Source organism: Trichosurus vulpecula, chromosome 5, assembly GCF_011100635.1.
Source record: "Trichosurus vulpecula isolate mTriVul1 chromosome 5, mTriVul1.pri, whole genome shotgun sequence".
In the NCBI taxonomy this organism is placed as follows: domain Eukaryota; kingdom Metazoa; phylum Chordata; class Mammalia; order Diprotodontia; family Phalangeridae; genus Trichosurus; species Trichosurus vulpecula.
The window spans coordinates 151557279-151573020 of record NC_050577.1 but is presented as its reverse complement, the minus strand read 5'-3'; the positions used below and the strand labels follow the sequence as shown (position 1 = coordinate 151573020).

Here is a 15742-nt window from a genome sequence, read left to right as displayed (position 1 = left end):
AATAGAAATTGAAAGAATCCACACATCACCTCCTCAAATAGATCCCCAAAAGAAGACTCCTAGGAATATTGTTGCCAAATTCCAGAGCTCCCAGATCAAGGAGAAAATACTGCAAGTAGCCAGAAAGAAACAATTTGAGTATTGTGGAAATATAATCAGGATAACACAAGATCTAGAAGCTTCTACATTAATGGATCGAAGGGCTTGGAATATGATATTCTGGAGGCCAATGGAGCTAGGATTAAAACCAAGAATCACCTACGCAGCAAAACTGAGTATCATGCTCCAAGGCAAAATATAGTTAGTCTTTCACAACATGAGTATTGTGGAAGGGTTATACATAATGATACACATGTGGCCTATGTTGAATTGCTTGATTTCTTAGGGAGGATGGGTGGGAAGGGAAGAGGGGAGAGAATTTGAAATTCAAAGTTTTGAAAACAGATGTTCAAAAACAACAACAAAAGAAGTTTTTGCATGTAACTAGAAAATAAGATACACAGGCAATGGGGCATACAAATTTATCTTGCCCTATAAGAAAGGAAGGGAAAAGGGGATGGGAGGGGAGTGGGGTGACAGAAAGGAGGGCTGAGTGGGGAACAGGGCAACCAGAATATACGTCATCTTGGAGTTGGGGGGAGGGTAGAAATGGGCAGAAAATTTGTAATTCAACTCTTGTGAAAATCAAAGCTGAAAAATAAATATGTTAAATAAATACATTTTTAAAAAAAGATATACAGGCAATGGGGCATAGAAATCTATCTTGCCCTACGAGAAAGTAAGGGAAAAAGGGATGGGGGGAAGTGGGGTGACAGAAAGGAGGGCTGACTGAGGAATGGGGCAATCAGAATATATGCCACCTTGGAGTGGGGGGGGAGGGTAGAAATGGGGAGAAAATTTGCAATTCAAACTCTTGTGAAAATCAATGCTGAAAATTAAAAATATTAAATAAATAATAATAAAGAAAAAAAAGAATGTGAAGTCCTTGACATCAAGTCTGTCTTTTTAATTTTTATCCCCAGTGCTTTGCAAATAATAAGTGCTTAATAAATGCATTATCACTTTTTTATGTATTTTATGCTGACCTGCTTTTGAAAGGCAGTAAAAAGAGAGCTGCTTGGCTGATAGTACATTTACACATCTCCTGCCTCTAATTTATAGGCCAGTTCAAAGGAGTAGCTTCTTGGAAAAGAGTTCACCATCCTAAGAGTCTTAGTCAACCAAATCATCTTGGTTCAGCCCTAGTCACCCAGACCTACCTCTTAGGAAACACAAGGGAGGAACTCTCAATCTGCTCATTCATTTTGATGCAGCCTCAGGCTCTGAGACCTAATCTGGTGTTGTGTTTGTCCTCCAAATGAGAGGCCATACTCTACAACAAAACATGTCTATCAAATGTTCCAAACAAGCCTCACTATCCTGCAAGATAATCCAGTCAAATTCATGAAGGGAACATCCTGATAAACACTTCTTCTGTGCTTTACACACTGGATACTCTTTATCATTCTGATTTTCCTTTCCAGTTTATCAAAGTACTTTTTTGAAATCAGATATGTCTTTACATTTGTCCCTATTAAATTTCATCTGATTTGATTCAAATCAATGTTTCTAGCCTGTTGAAAATGTTTCTGTTGAATTTGTTTTTTGATTACTTTGAAATTATAAAGCAATCTCTTAATAACAGAGATTCACAGTTTCATGTGTAGTCCTCTTCTGTTGTATTCTGTATATGAAAATATTTGATTTTTTTGGTATTTAAGTTCAGAATTAAACTATAAAATAGAATATGAGCTCTGTGAGAGGAAGGATTTTTCCATTACTAATACTTCACATAGTGTATAACTAATACCTACCACACAGAAAGTACTTAAGTGATTTTTGAATGATTAAATTAAAAAAGTATTCAGAGTAACATGGGAAGACAGGGAGAAGTAACCAGAATGAAGAAATCAATGTGTTCAATGCTAACAATGTAAATAGAATAATAAAATAAAGGTGAACACGGTATAATTGTAATGACCAAACTTGTCTCTAGAACAAAGATGAAAAAATGTATTCTCTTTTCCTTCACAGCATAAATTGTCAGGCATTGTTATGATGTTGTTCGGTTTGCTGAGCTGTTCTTTCTTTTTAAAAATCACTGTTACAAGAGAAAACTTGCCAGGATTGGGGGGTTAGGATATGGAATGGTGCTTAATGTTTACTATATGCAAATAAATACTATGTAAAAACAGGAAAAAAAACAGCAACATAATAATGATAAAATAATCCCCTCTTCATCTTAATGGCGATCTCTGATAACTTTCTCTCATTTGCAATTTGATAATGAGGTCATCTATGCTTTTATCTCAGTCACTGATTTAAAGAACACATAGTATAAAGCCAAGGACAGAGAGATCCCAGGAGAACTTTACCTGAATACTCTGTCCAAGTTGACGTCAAACTACTAACGGGTTTAGGTCCAGCTGTTTAATCTGTTCTGAATTCATCTAACTGTACTCTTGGGTAGCTAGCCCACACTATTTTTATCTTGTCCACAAGGATAGCATGGGAAGTTTGTTTAATATTCCACTAAAATCTAAGTAAAATATATCTAAGACATTTTTGGGATCTGCCAGCCTCGTAATGCTCTTTATGAAACTAGACTAGCATGAAGGAAATTACCCTGGCAGGACCTGTTCTTGATGATGCCATGCTGACTCTTTGTGACCACCACTTCCCTGAAGCAGCTGGCTCCCTTAGGGCAGCTGCCTTCCTTTGGGGGGGCTACCTCCATTTGAGGGCTGCCACACCCTCCTTAAGCTGGGGCCTCCCTTAAGCTGTATCTCTCTTAAGAGGTGGAGGAGCCTGCTTGTGTATTGTGTTACCCAAATAAACACCTTTACTTGATTTGGAGACAGCTTGAGTGAATTCTTTCAAGATGGCCTTGTACCCTGAACCTCATCATTTCTGGTGCCCAGCTGATCTTCATCAAGAGCATTCATGGTGTAGGGGACAGGTAATGTAAAGGCAATATATTTAAAGAAAACTGTGCTAATGGCTAGATTATAAAATAATGGCAAAAGAATCTTTTGTTTGAGGCAAGAACAGTTGGAGGGGTGAGAGGTCATGGTGGAAGGGTTAGTACAGCAGACAATCCAACCAGGGTACAGTCACATCACGGGAGGGAGAGGCCCATCCCACAGGGAGTCTAATCCTTGTTCCCTTTGGGGTGAGGGAAGGATGGGCCTTGGGAGTATGGCACCATAATGATAGGATGTTGGTGGGGTGACTTGTGGGCGATTGCTGCATGGACTGGCAGAGGACCCAAAATGAGGTGTGGTAGGAAGAATGTTCCTCTTGATGTTGGCTCCCTGGAGTAAAGCCCTCTTCAACTGGTATTACTAATGGCTGCAATTATAGGTAAATAAAAAATAAATTATAAACAAAGTTCTAGCTTCAAAGGATATCAAAAGAACTGTTACCTAAACCCTTTCCTAAGAATAGCAAAAACCAGAAATAAACAAGATTCTTTGGCTAAGGTAATTAAAGGTACAGTAGGAAAAAAAGTTATGGTATGATTAAATAGATACTTGGTAAAAATACAGAAAGTTTTAATACTGTGGAACAAGCTTAGAAGCATCCAACTCTGAGATATATTCAACAGTGCTCTTTTCTAAAAATAAAATGTGCTAAATGGGAAAAAATATTTGCATTAAATATCACAAAATTCTGATATAAAGATACATAGGCAATTGACAAAATGATCAAGAGGCATTTCCCAAGAGATAAGAGGAAAAAGAATATGGACAAAGAGTTTTCAAAGGAATCTCAAAATATCAACAGCCATATCAGAATATGCTTTGAGTCATTAGTAAGAGAAACAGAAAATAAAACAACTTTAGAGTTTTACCCTGTACCTTATGCATTTACAAAAAAAATGAAAAAGTTAGTATTGTGGGGGGGGGGCAGTGGGGAGGCAGGAATGCTAATACAGTGTTGATTAAGCTGTGAACTGGCCCAACAGTTTTGGAAAACAGTTTGGAATTATGCCAGCAAACTGACCAAACTTTTCATACTCTGTGACCCAGTATTCGTACCACTGGGTATATACTACAAGAAGATTGAAGACAGAAATACAGGTACAGAGTATATTCTAAAAATTCAGAGGAAGTACTTTTTTTGTGGTATCAATGAACAGGAAATAAAATGAGTGTCTGTCAACTGCGGAATGGCAACTGTGGTGAATGAAAATAATACTGTGCAATAAAGAATGATTAGTACGTGGAAATCAGAGAAACGTGGAAGAATCACATGAGAAACAAAAGATGGAATTCTGTTTCCACAGGATTAAAACTACTCCCAGCTTTGAGTGATAACAGAATGTAAGTCAGAGGTGATTGGTGCTAGTCAGAGCTGTGACCTAGCAGAACCAAGTTTCTGATCAAGTAAAATGTCAGAAGCTTGTATGCATGCTTAGCAAGCTGTTTAATATTATCCAACACACCCTCAGGGCGGAGCAAGCTAATTTGAATGACTTGAAGAGGGAGGGGGAACACATCAAGGAGGAGAACAGGAAAGAGACAGTTCAGGAAGTTGCATCTAGCCAATGGGGAGCCAAGGGGGAAGTTTGAATTGAGAACAGGGCATAAACAGCTTTGCTTTTGTCTGAGCAAGCATACTCCATTAGGGAGTTACCCATTCACTAGGCATGTAAAATAAAATGAGAACTTTCCTGGCTTCACAATGAGTATTGTTCTTTCTGGAGTGAGCATGTTTCTCACAATCAGTAGACATTTATGCAATGAAAGAAGTAAAACAAGAATAACTGGAAATTTTGACTGGTTTTCTTTGTTAGAAAGGAAGGTTCAAATAGCGGGGTTTGGGCGAGAGTTAAGATCCAAGAGGAAAAAAAAACCCTGTGATATTAAAATACAAGGCATCAAGAAAATGTATTTTTTAAACAACTAAAAACAAAACTTATGTTATTACCTAGGCCAGATGCTGGACAGTAGAATCAGAAATGCTTTCTTGCTGGGATGAATATGTGTTCATGAGTGTGCGTATACACACACACACACACATACACACACACACACACACACACACACACACACATACATGAGCTACATTGTTACTTTTGGTAGGGTGAATTGGTTAACATATGAGAAGTCACATAATAGGGCCTTATATACAATGTGTACTTTAAATACACAGTAGCACAATTTAAAAGTTAGTAAAGAGGAAAAAAGAACTCTAAACACTTCTACAAACATCTTGCTTGAAGTATTTCCCACCTGAATCTGGAGGACCGCTATTTCCATGTCCAAAGTTCTCTTCAGTGGCAACATTTTCTGGGACATATAAATCTTTCTTTGCCTCTCAGCAATTTTCAGCTTCAGAAATCTGAGTTTTTCTTCCAATATATGTAACTCAATATCTCCATTTCTCTTCATCATCTCTTGAATGTTTATTTTCTCATAGAAAATACACACCTCTTCCTCCCGTTCAATCAGCAAAACACCACTATGGTCAAATTCAAAATTTTGGATTACAGAGGTAGTAAGATTACCTGTGAATTAACTATCAGGGACCTTAAACAGAAATTAAATCTGGATTACTTCCAGGAGACAATTGGAATCTAAGGGTTAGAGGAGAGGCGTAGGGCTGGAGATTAGGATCTCTTTCTGTCCCTCTCTCTCAGGTCTCTTGATCTCTTTCTCATTCTCTCACAGTCTCTCTCTCTCTCTCTCTCTTTCTCTCTCTCTCTCTCTCTGTCTCTCTCTCTCTCTGTCTCTGTGTGTGTGTGTGTCTTCCTCTCTGTTCACTCATTTATAAATTTATTTATTACCTCTTGAAATGGAAGAAAAAGATCTGTTTCCTCTGAAAACTCTGCTTAGTGTCTTGGGATTGTGAAAATCTTTTGACTGGGACTAAATGTGGAGTTAGCCCAACTCTGATATATCAGTTATAAGTATGAGGACTTAGAATAATTTGTAAGACAGATAAATTCCAATGCAATTCTGCCATTCTCTACAACAAGCATAATTAGGGCTGGAAGTTTCATGTTCTTTGATAACTGTTTTTGTTGTTTCTGTGCCCTTTCTTTTCATGCCTTCAATTCATTTTTCTCTATTCTCAAAGCAATTGTTTTTAATGCTTGCAAAATTATTTGTTATAATCTCTTTCCTTCTAGCTAACTCCATGTTATCAGTGTCTCCTTCCCCTTCCCATCTTTCTCCTGCCCCTTTCCCCATCTTTCCCAGTGCACTTTTGATCCTCATGAAGTTTTTTTCATGACATCTGAGGTCAGGGAACATCATTAGTCCCCCAGTGCCTAGCACAGGGTCTTATACATAGTTGTAGTAAAAGAGATTGTTGCTGTAGGTGATCATCTGAAAGCTAGGTTCTATTATTATAGAATATTACAATGTCACATGGCAGATTTTTTTTCCAGTTAAGAGGAAACTCCAAAGAGGCAGTGTAGTATCATGGATGGAAAGATGACTTTGAAGTAAGGAGGATGGGTTTAAATCTTTCTTCTGATACCTACAAACTTCATAATAAGTCATTTGACTTTTAAGACTAGGAGTTGCAGATCAGCATTAGGGAATGAAACTTTCACACTAGGAGTTACCTCATTAATAAAATCATCAGTTCGGCTCCTCTCACCCTCTCCCCCCAAGAAAAGCCACTCTGTGGGAGTGGTTTAGTGTTTTTGGAAGCTGCTAAAATCTTGTCCTTCTGTTTAATAGAGTTAAAGAAGGTGCCTAAAGGACCTAATTTCTTTCCAGAGAACATGTGATGGGAGAATCTCTCAATAATGTTCACAGAAAATCCAGATCCACAAAAGTGCCACCAGAATCAAGGAAATGCTCATTGGTTTGTAGAACTGAGGTTAGGAACTGTCTTTTGCCTCTTTTTGTATCCCCAATGCTTAGTATAGTGCCGGGTACATAGTAGGCACGTAATAAATGCTTAATGGATTGAATTAATGTCAGAGGGATTCTTAGTAAAAGCCCTGGAAAACAATATTTGCTTCCCAACTGAAAAATTCTCAAACGCCTCTGTATTTCTCACTCTTCCCCCCACCCCCCCAAAGAGCATTTGACCAAGATAGCCTGCTCCTTTTTATATTCAATCAACCTAGCATCAAAAGTACCAAGAGAAACTCAAGTTTAAAAATGTGATGGTGCCTCAAGTTAACTTCAGATAGAAAAACTGGAAGTCCCACAGTGCTTTGTTCTCATAACCGGGGTTCTGTTTTACCTCTCATTTCGACTCTGAACAGCTTTCTCATATTTTTTCCGGAGCTGTACCATCTCTTCCTCAATGAATGTGACCACATTGGCAAGCCTTTCAATATTGTTCAACTGTTCTTCTTTCTTCTCTCTCCTTTCTTGAAGTACTGCTATAACTTTGCACACATCATTTTCCATGCTCTCTTTGATTGTAAGGTTGTTGGAGCGTTTCAGCAGGGAATTCTGTAGTTTTCTTTAAAAAATAATTAACAGTGGGGCAAGGAATAAACTTAGATTCATTTTGTTAACTGATAATTTTCTGAAATAAGTAGACTGATAATATATATTTCCCTTCTCATCAGGGGAATTATTTTCCTTTTGTGAAGGTTTAGTAAGGAAATAGTTTCGCAGAAATGCGAAATCTTACAAAGTTATGCAAAAATTTTAATAACGTCACCCCATTTTCATAGCTTCTAAAATGATCTCAGTTACATAAAAATTAAGTTAAAATTATATCCTGCTTTTTATTCTAAATTTCTTTTTGTGTTTTAGCTTTCACAATAACCAAGAGGCTATTTTCTCCCTGCTGTTGTTCAGTCGTGTCTGACTCTCCATGACCCCATTTGGGGTTTTCTTGGCAGAGATATTGGAGAGGTCTGCCATTTCTTTCTCCAGCTCATTTTGCAGACGAGGAACAGAGGAAAACGGAGTCAAGTGACTTGTTACACAGCTAGTATGTGCCAGGCCAGATTTGAACTCGTGAAAATTAATCTTCCTGACTTCAGGCTTGGCACTTTATCCACTGCACCACCTAGCTGCCCCATAAGAGACACTGTTGTTGTTCAGTTGTGTCTTAGTCTTTGTGACCCCATTTGGGATATTCTTGGCAAAAACACTAGAGTGGTTTGCCATTTCCTTCTCTAGCTCATTTTACAGATGAGGAAACCGAGGCAAACAGGGTTAAGTGACTTGTCTAGGGTCACACAAATAATAAGTGTCTCAGGACAGATTTGAACTCAGGAAGACTCTGTGTCCAGCACTCTGTCCACTGCAACATTTAAGTGCTTCTACCTTTTTGTTAAAGAAAATGTGAAATCATGGCATCCATATTACATAGGTGGAAATCAAGGAAATATTAGTTATCAGAGAAAACTGATATGATGGAAGGAAGACAAGATCAGGAATCAAAGGATGTGAGTTTGAATCATAATTTTACCATGTACTAGCTATGTGACCTTAAATCATTTAACCTCTCCCTATCTCATATTTCCCATCTACAAAATGAGGATTATCTCCATGGTCCCTTCTTACTTTAAATTTTATGATGAATACAAATGTGTCAAAGGTTCAACCTTTTCCCCAATAAGATGACGGAAAACTCCTCTTGGTATAGACAACCTTATTTTAATTTCTCTTCCACCTTTTTAAATAGTTTTATGAACAACATTAGTAACCACATTGAGATTGTTAAATCATCACTGTAAAAATGGAGGCATTGAAGTAGATGTTTTTTAAAGTTCCTTTCCCATTCTAAAATAGAATTCTAGAATTGTATATATAAATTATTGCATTATATATAATACACGTACACATACATAAATAATAATAGTAAAACAGAATTAACTAGATTTCAAATAAACCAGAAGCTCTTGTTGTCTTGGAAGTAGCTGTTACAATGCTCACCTGTCTTGAATGGCTGAGCTATTCCTTAAAATTTCCATTTCATTGATCGACATTTTGACCTTTTCTTTTATTTCATAGACTCTCTGGTGAGTAGTATGAAGTAAGTTCACAAATTTGTTCCTTTCATTTCGTATGGTGTCATACAATTTGGAAAAGTCCTTTAGTCTATAAAAATACAAATTGTTTGGGTGACTTTATTTGCTAAAAATCACATATATGTATTTACATTAAAATTAATGAGATTCTTTTACCTTCGATAAATTTCATGTTTTTTCTTCTTATATATCCTGAGTTCAACATCCTTTGATTTCATTTCTTTAATGATGTTGGTAAGTCTTTGCTGAAATATGAAGACATGTATATTCATAAATGTCTACAAATTGTACAATTCTCAAATTCAAAAAATAAGCTAAATGGAATTGCAGACTGGTCATTGAAATAGGTCAGTGAGAGTTGGCCTAGTAGTATGTAGGCAGTGAAACTCATTCATGGTCATATGAAACCACTCTCAGTGGTAACAAGAGGAAATATAATTACAGAATCAAAGCAATTTAGGGCTGAGAGGCACTTTGCGTTCATATAGTCCAGTCCCAACAGTGGATATTATCTTTACCTACAGGGGAGACAAGGTGTTGGCCACCATTGAGGTCACTGAGTTGTCAATCTGTACATTTCAAACTTAGGAAAGTTTTCTTTTGGGGGAATAATCATGAGTCTCTCCAGTTTTATAAAAACCCCCTTAGATAACCTCTGATAAGAATTCACTATTTAATCTTAAGTAATGTACTTTATAAACTCTGTACATAAAACACTCCTTAATTTATTCTATTATTATTTGTATAAGATTTATAGTAAGGACCCTCCATTAAATTTCTACTTTGATGTCTCATTGAGAAATGGGGGTGACCCCAGCTTCTTAGTTACGTTAGAACAATTTCTTGCAGTTCATACCAAGCTAGAAAGGTCCCAAGTTCAGACTTGATGACAGCCTGTATGTCTGATGTTAAAGGATGGCCATAGTGTGGTGAAGTTTTTTGGCTATCGAACCTCTGGTGAAGGGGGTAACAACAAATTTCATTTTGTAATTAGTCTAATGAGTTAGCTATTTTCCTGTTCCTGGGGAATTTAAACAAAAAGTGGATGGTTTAAGCAAAAAGTACAGGGGAGCCAGGTTTCATGAAGGGTGTGGACTGAATGACTTCTAAAGTCTTCCAAACCTGAAGATTTCATAGAATGGGAAAAAGGAAAAAAGAAGCACTGAGAGATTTAATTAAATATCAATAATAGTGGCCCAAAGAACAAAATGAATTAATTAATTTAATTAATTTAAAAATTTAATTAATTTTTCTGACTAGTAGATTTAATTAATTTAATTTAATTAATTTAATTTAATTTAAATTAATTTAAAAATTTAATTAATTTTTCTGACTAGTAGATTGTTCTGGCATCAAATACTACTAAACTTACGGTACTAACTTTTCTTGCCCTCCTTGTGTGTGGGCATATGCGTAAGAAATGTCACTATAGTCAAATTTTTTAAAATTTGTGGAAATTAGTGTTAATTATAGACTTACTGTGTATGTTATAGCTAGTGTTCAGTAGCAGGCTGAATTTGTCTAACACCAGAAAATCTTTAGATATGAACAAATTTTAAATTTGGGATTTTTCCCCTTCCTGATTGACTTGATAAATTATTTATACCTCAAGGGGAAGAATTTTGCTCTGGTTTGATTTATATTCTTTCACAAAGTACTTGAAGTATCCAATATTGGTGTATAATAAACACTGACTTGTTGCATAGCCTAATAGCAAACACTGACCTTCCCTAAGCCTTCTTCCTATACCTGATCTTAGATGGAGGGATGCATGACCCTGACTTCTCAGGGCCTATGTTAGCAGCAGATTTCACGCTCCTGGGAAGATCTTGTCATACTTGTTCAGTTGTGTCTGACTCTTGTTGACCCCATGGACCACTAGGCTCCCTTCTATCCTCCACTATCTGTTGAAGTCTGTCCATGTTCATGTTCCTTGCTTCCATGATACTATCTATCCATCTCATCTGCTGCCATCCCCTTTTCCTTTTGCCTTCAAACTTTCCCAATATCAGAGTTTTTCTATTGAGTCCTGTCTTCTCACCATGTGGCCAAAGTGTTTAAGCTTCGGCCTCAGTATTTGACCTTCCGGTGGATATCCTGAATTAAATTTCCTTAAGTATTGACTGATTTGACTTCCTTGCTGCCCAAGGGATTCTCAAAGGTCTTCTCCAGTACCACAACTCAAAAGCATCAATTCTATGGCACTTAACTTTCCTCACAGCCCAAGTCTCATAGCCATATACTGCTACTAGAAAAAAAATGTAGCTTTGACTATATAGACCTTTGTTGGGAAGGTGATATCTTTGCTTTTTAGCATGCTGTCTAGCTTTGCCATAGCTTTCCTTCCAAGGAGTGTCTTTTAATTTCACGGCTGCAAGTGCCATCTAGTCATCTTTGAGCCCAAGATTATGAAATCTGACACTGCGTCCATTTCTTCTCCCTCTATTTGACAAGAAGTGATGAGACCAATTGCCAAGATCTTAGTTTTTTTGATGTTAAGTTTCACCAGCTTTTATACTCTCCTCTTTCACCCTCATCAAGAGGAAAAACTGTGAATATAGTTCCAGGGACACATCTAGTCTGTCGTTTCAGGGCCAGCTTAGCTAAGGATAGAAAGGTTTGTTGTCACTTCTATGAGATGAATTCTTTGGTCATTTCAACTCCATGAAATCTTTGAAAAAAAATTTTTATTTAAAACCAAAACACCAGAGTTCATAAAATGGAAAAATGACAAAAATTTTGCATAACATATAGACATACTTTTCTTTGCCTCTTGAATTTAGAAATAGAAACCAAAAGCACAACAATGTATATCTCACACACACACTTGTTAAATAGAAGGTAGTTTGGCAGGGAGGGCACTAGTAGTCGGGGGAATGCTTAGAAATTCGTGACTTAGCTGCATCTGAAAGGAAGAGAGGGTGAGGTAGAGGAAAGAGGGGAATGTACTTCCGGAGTTGGGGGAAGCCAAGACAAAGGCAGGACCACAGGAAATGATGTGCAGTGAATGAGGAATGAGAGAAGGCCAGTTTGGCTAGATTATTTTGTTAAAGAAGAGTACGACCCACTGAGGCTGTAAAGATGAGGTGGGGCTAGGTTGTGCAGTTCAAATACTAATTTCTATACGCTAAGTTTTTGGACAAAATTTTAACACAGGAGTGGATAACAAGGAAGGATTTTCTCCCCAAGAGTGATTTTGACATTTATAACAGCTCACATTTATATACTGCTTTTATGCTTATAAAATATTTTTCTCATGACAGCCCTGTAAGGTAAATAATACAAATAGTATCATCTCCACTATAAAGATGAAAACAAACAAACAAAAATCCAAAGCACATACAGTTTAGAGACTTGCCTAGGGTAACACAAATAGTAAGTCTCGGAAGAAGGATTCAAGCCTGTCACCTTAATCCAAGTCCACTGCTCTCCACAGATGCATGCTTCCCCATAATACTCATGAATTTCCCAAGAATAAGTATGAGGACATTTGGCTGTGGCAGCTGGAAGACACACTATGGTGGCTTGTAAAGAGGGTGGGGTCGAGTCACTCAGTGAGAAACCAGAGATTTCAGAGAGCTGCTTTTCTGGATTCTCTCCTTCATGACTCTTGCCATGACCTTCTCTGACCAATGTCGAATTATATTTACTTTCCCCATGGCTTTTGCTAATGCAAATTCAGCTCCCCCGGTCCATTGTTTTATTGCATGCTTTTTCTGAATGCTAGTTAATTAAAATTACAATTATGAATTCCTAATATGTTAATGAAACCTCATCTTATTAGGTGATACTCTACTTCCCATAGGACATGCTTTGTTGAATTTGAACATAAATGGAGTCCCCTGTTAACTGTGAGTATTGTTTTATATAAGGATTAGGAAACCATCTAGTTCAGGAACCTGCAGCCTCCAGGCCAAATATGGCCTTCTAGGTCCTCAAGTGGAGCCCTTGGACTGAATCCAAACTTCACAGAACAAACTTCCTTAATAAAAGGATTTATTTTGTAAAACTCGGCCACGTGTGGCCTTGAGGCCACAGGTTCTCCACCCCTGATCTGAAGCAAAAAATCCTCCATTGATAAATTACATCCTTTTGTAGAAACAAAAGGGTAGGCACAGAAATGCTTTTACCTGAGCTTTTATGTAATCTTTGGCTTTCTTTACTTTCTCTTCTGTTTTGATTTGTTGTAGACGGTTAAGATTATCTAATTGTTCTCGGAAGAACTCCTGCTCCTTAAAAAGCTTGCTTTCTTCTGCAATGAATTGTTCTAATAATCGAGTCTCCACATCTGTTAGGATTTTCTGTTTTGAAACACAATGCAGTGATAATGATTCATCTTTGGGTAGGTGCAACATCTTAGTTCTACCTATGTCTGTGAAACATTTGTTAAAAACAAAATAACCTCAAAACTCAATTCCAAACCACTTCATTTTTCAATGCACAAATCAGTACATCTGTGGAACATGAAAACATACATTCCATCATAAAAATTTTTTCTTTCAAGTCATTAAAAAAAAAACCTCAAAATTTTAAAACTACCATGGCAGTGTCTTTAATAAATATGATTTTTTTTATTCTATTGTACGAAGACAGATTGAAATATCCATTAGTTACTTCATAAAACGAATTTATAAAAATTTTTAATAAATTATAAAATTTAAAAAATAATTTTAAAAATTAATGATACAATTTTATAAAAAAATTACCAATAGTACTGCATGTGTGCATGTCTCTCTTTGGTTTTAAAGTTTTTGGAATTGTAGAGAATTTTCTTGTATTGTTTTTCATATCCCACAAGGCTATTTTAATTTTGGGGGGGGAAGGATAGATCAAGGAGTAGGGTTCACTTGACATTTAAAGATAGGAGGAAAAAGCCCACATTTTCTTTCAAAGGGTCCCTCTTGATGGGATTCTATGAAAACAATTAGAATGACTTCATATTAGCATCTGTTATGTAAAAGACCAAAATTAAGAATTATCATTAACCTGCTGGGCCAAGTTCCTTTTAGCTAATTCAACCTCTTTTTGGAGGTCTCTTCTCCTCCCCACAACTAACGAATCATCTTTAGGAATGCCTTCCATCTGAAAAAATTAAAGATTTATGCAAACAATTAAATATGCTAAATGAAATGATCAATATCACATAGGTAACCCCCTAAAATACATTTTAAAAATTGTATCAGGAGTGTGCGTGTGCATGTGCACATGTGTGTGCATACGTGCGCATGCATGTGTGTGTGTGCGTGCACGCATGCGTGTGTGTAAAATACATCTCGACTTCTGCTTTATGAGGTTTGCTAAGAGCTTTATGTTCATCATCTCACCGGAGTCTTACCGTAGGGAGGTAGGACTTACTATTCCCATTCTACAGATGGGGAAGCCGAGTCTAAGAGGGGCTGCGTGACCTGCCCCAGAATCATGTAGCAATTAAGTGTCAGGCAGGATTGGAATTTATGTCTTCCTGACTTCAGGTCCAGCACTCTGTCAGAACCTAGCAGACATTTAAGATATCTGTTCTATTTTAGTCTCATGGACTGAGAATATTTTCTTAGTATGGAATTTAGAAATTGAAATATGAAGTTCTTTAAGACATGAATAATTATTATTAACATAGGTAGGATGTGTCAAATGCTTTGTAAAATGTTAAACACTGTATCAATCATTGTTATTGTTACTATAGGTAATTTTTAATCTGATGTCCTGAGACCAACAATGACATTTAATCAAGGCAGAAGAAGCCAAAGACTTACTTGCTCCACTCTCCAGTCTGCTTTTCATGCTGTTGCAGAATAATATTTTTTACAAATAGACCTATTCATGTCCATCTTTTCAAAAATCTTTAGTGGCTCCCTACTACCTGTTCATATCATTTGACCATTTATCAATTGGGGAAATGACTTACATTTTTATAAATTTGACTCAGTCCTCTCTATATTTGAGAAATGAGGCCTTTATCAGAGACACTGCATCCTGGGCCATCACCAGTCCATTTTGACTTACACCGCATAATCATCACATTGTTTTTTTTTCTTAGTCCAAAATTGTTTATAACCTTTCATCATGTAATTGTCGCATGGTATAATTCTGTTTGTCATGCCACTTAAGAGGTAAACAGCAGCAATGTAGTCACCAGTGGCATATGAATATGCATTTATCTCGTGCATTGCAAGCTGTGAGCCTGTCAGTATATTTCTGAAAGCCAATTTGTGTGGTTTGTTTAGAGACCTGCAGTATTAATGGTATTGTCACTCAACCCAATATAGAGCCATAGACACCAGGGAAGCGGGTGCTCAGGTGAAGCTTCCACAAGTAAGTCACGTGATATGGTAAGACTTCCCACACTAGCTAAACTGTCTAGTTCATCTGCCAGTGATACAGTTTAGTGATAAATTATTTTAAAAGCTTCACATAATGGTTACACCCCATTTTTTTACAAAAAAATTCGGCATAAAATTTGTGACAATCATGCAGTGAAATATGGCATGTCTCACCACTGGACTCTAGAGGAGTGAATGAGGCTCATGATTCTGCACAGCTCTGCCTCACTTAAATCCAATTCGCTTGCAGGTCAAGACATCACCCTGTTGATATCATTGGTTCTCTTTGAGAACAAAGGATGAACAGCAATTATTTACTTTTTCACACACACACACACACACACACACACACACACAGGCAGAGAACAAGAGAGAATTCCTCCTAGTGTTCTACATTCAACTGTCCTGTGAAAATCCTCTAATCAAC

At 36.9% G+C, this 15742-nt stretch overlaps 1 protein-coding gene across 1 annotated transcript in view; it reads right to left on the bottom strand.

The window, feature by feature from the left end:
• Nucleotides 1–15742, bottom strand: part of CCDC146 (coiled-coil domain containing 146) — a 176444-nt gene that overhangs the window by 27660 nt on the left and 133042 nt on the right. Inside the window, exons 9-14 of the mRNA XM_036760464.1 lie at nucleotides 13985–14080; nucleotides 13129–13299; nucleotides 9155–9243; nucleotides 8904–9068; nucleotides 7249–7473; nucleotides 5277–5505 (exon numbers count right to left, since the gene is read on the bottom strand). Coding sequence (XP_036616359.1) covers nucleotides 5277–5505; nucleotides 7249–7473; nucleotides 8904–9068; nucleotides 9155–9243; nucleotides 13129–13299; nucleotides 13985–14080 — 975 coding nt within the window. The remainder of the gene's footprint in view (nucleotides 1–5276; nucleotides 5506–7248; nucleotides 7474–8903; nucleotides 9069–9154; nucleotides 9244–13128; nucleotides 13300–13984; nucleotides 14081–15742) is intronic.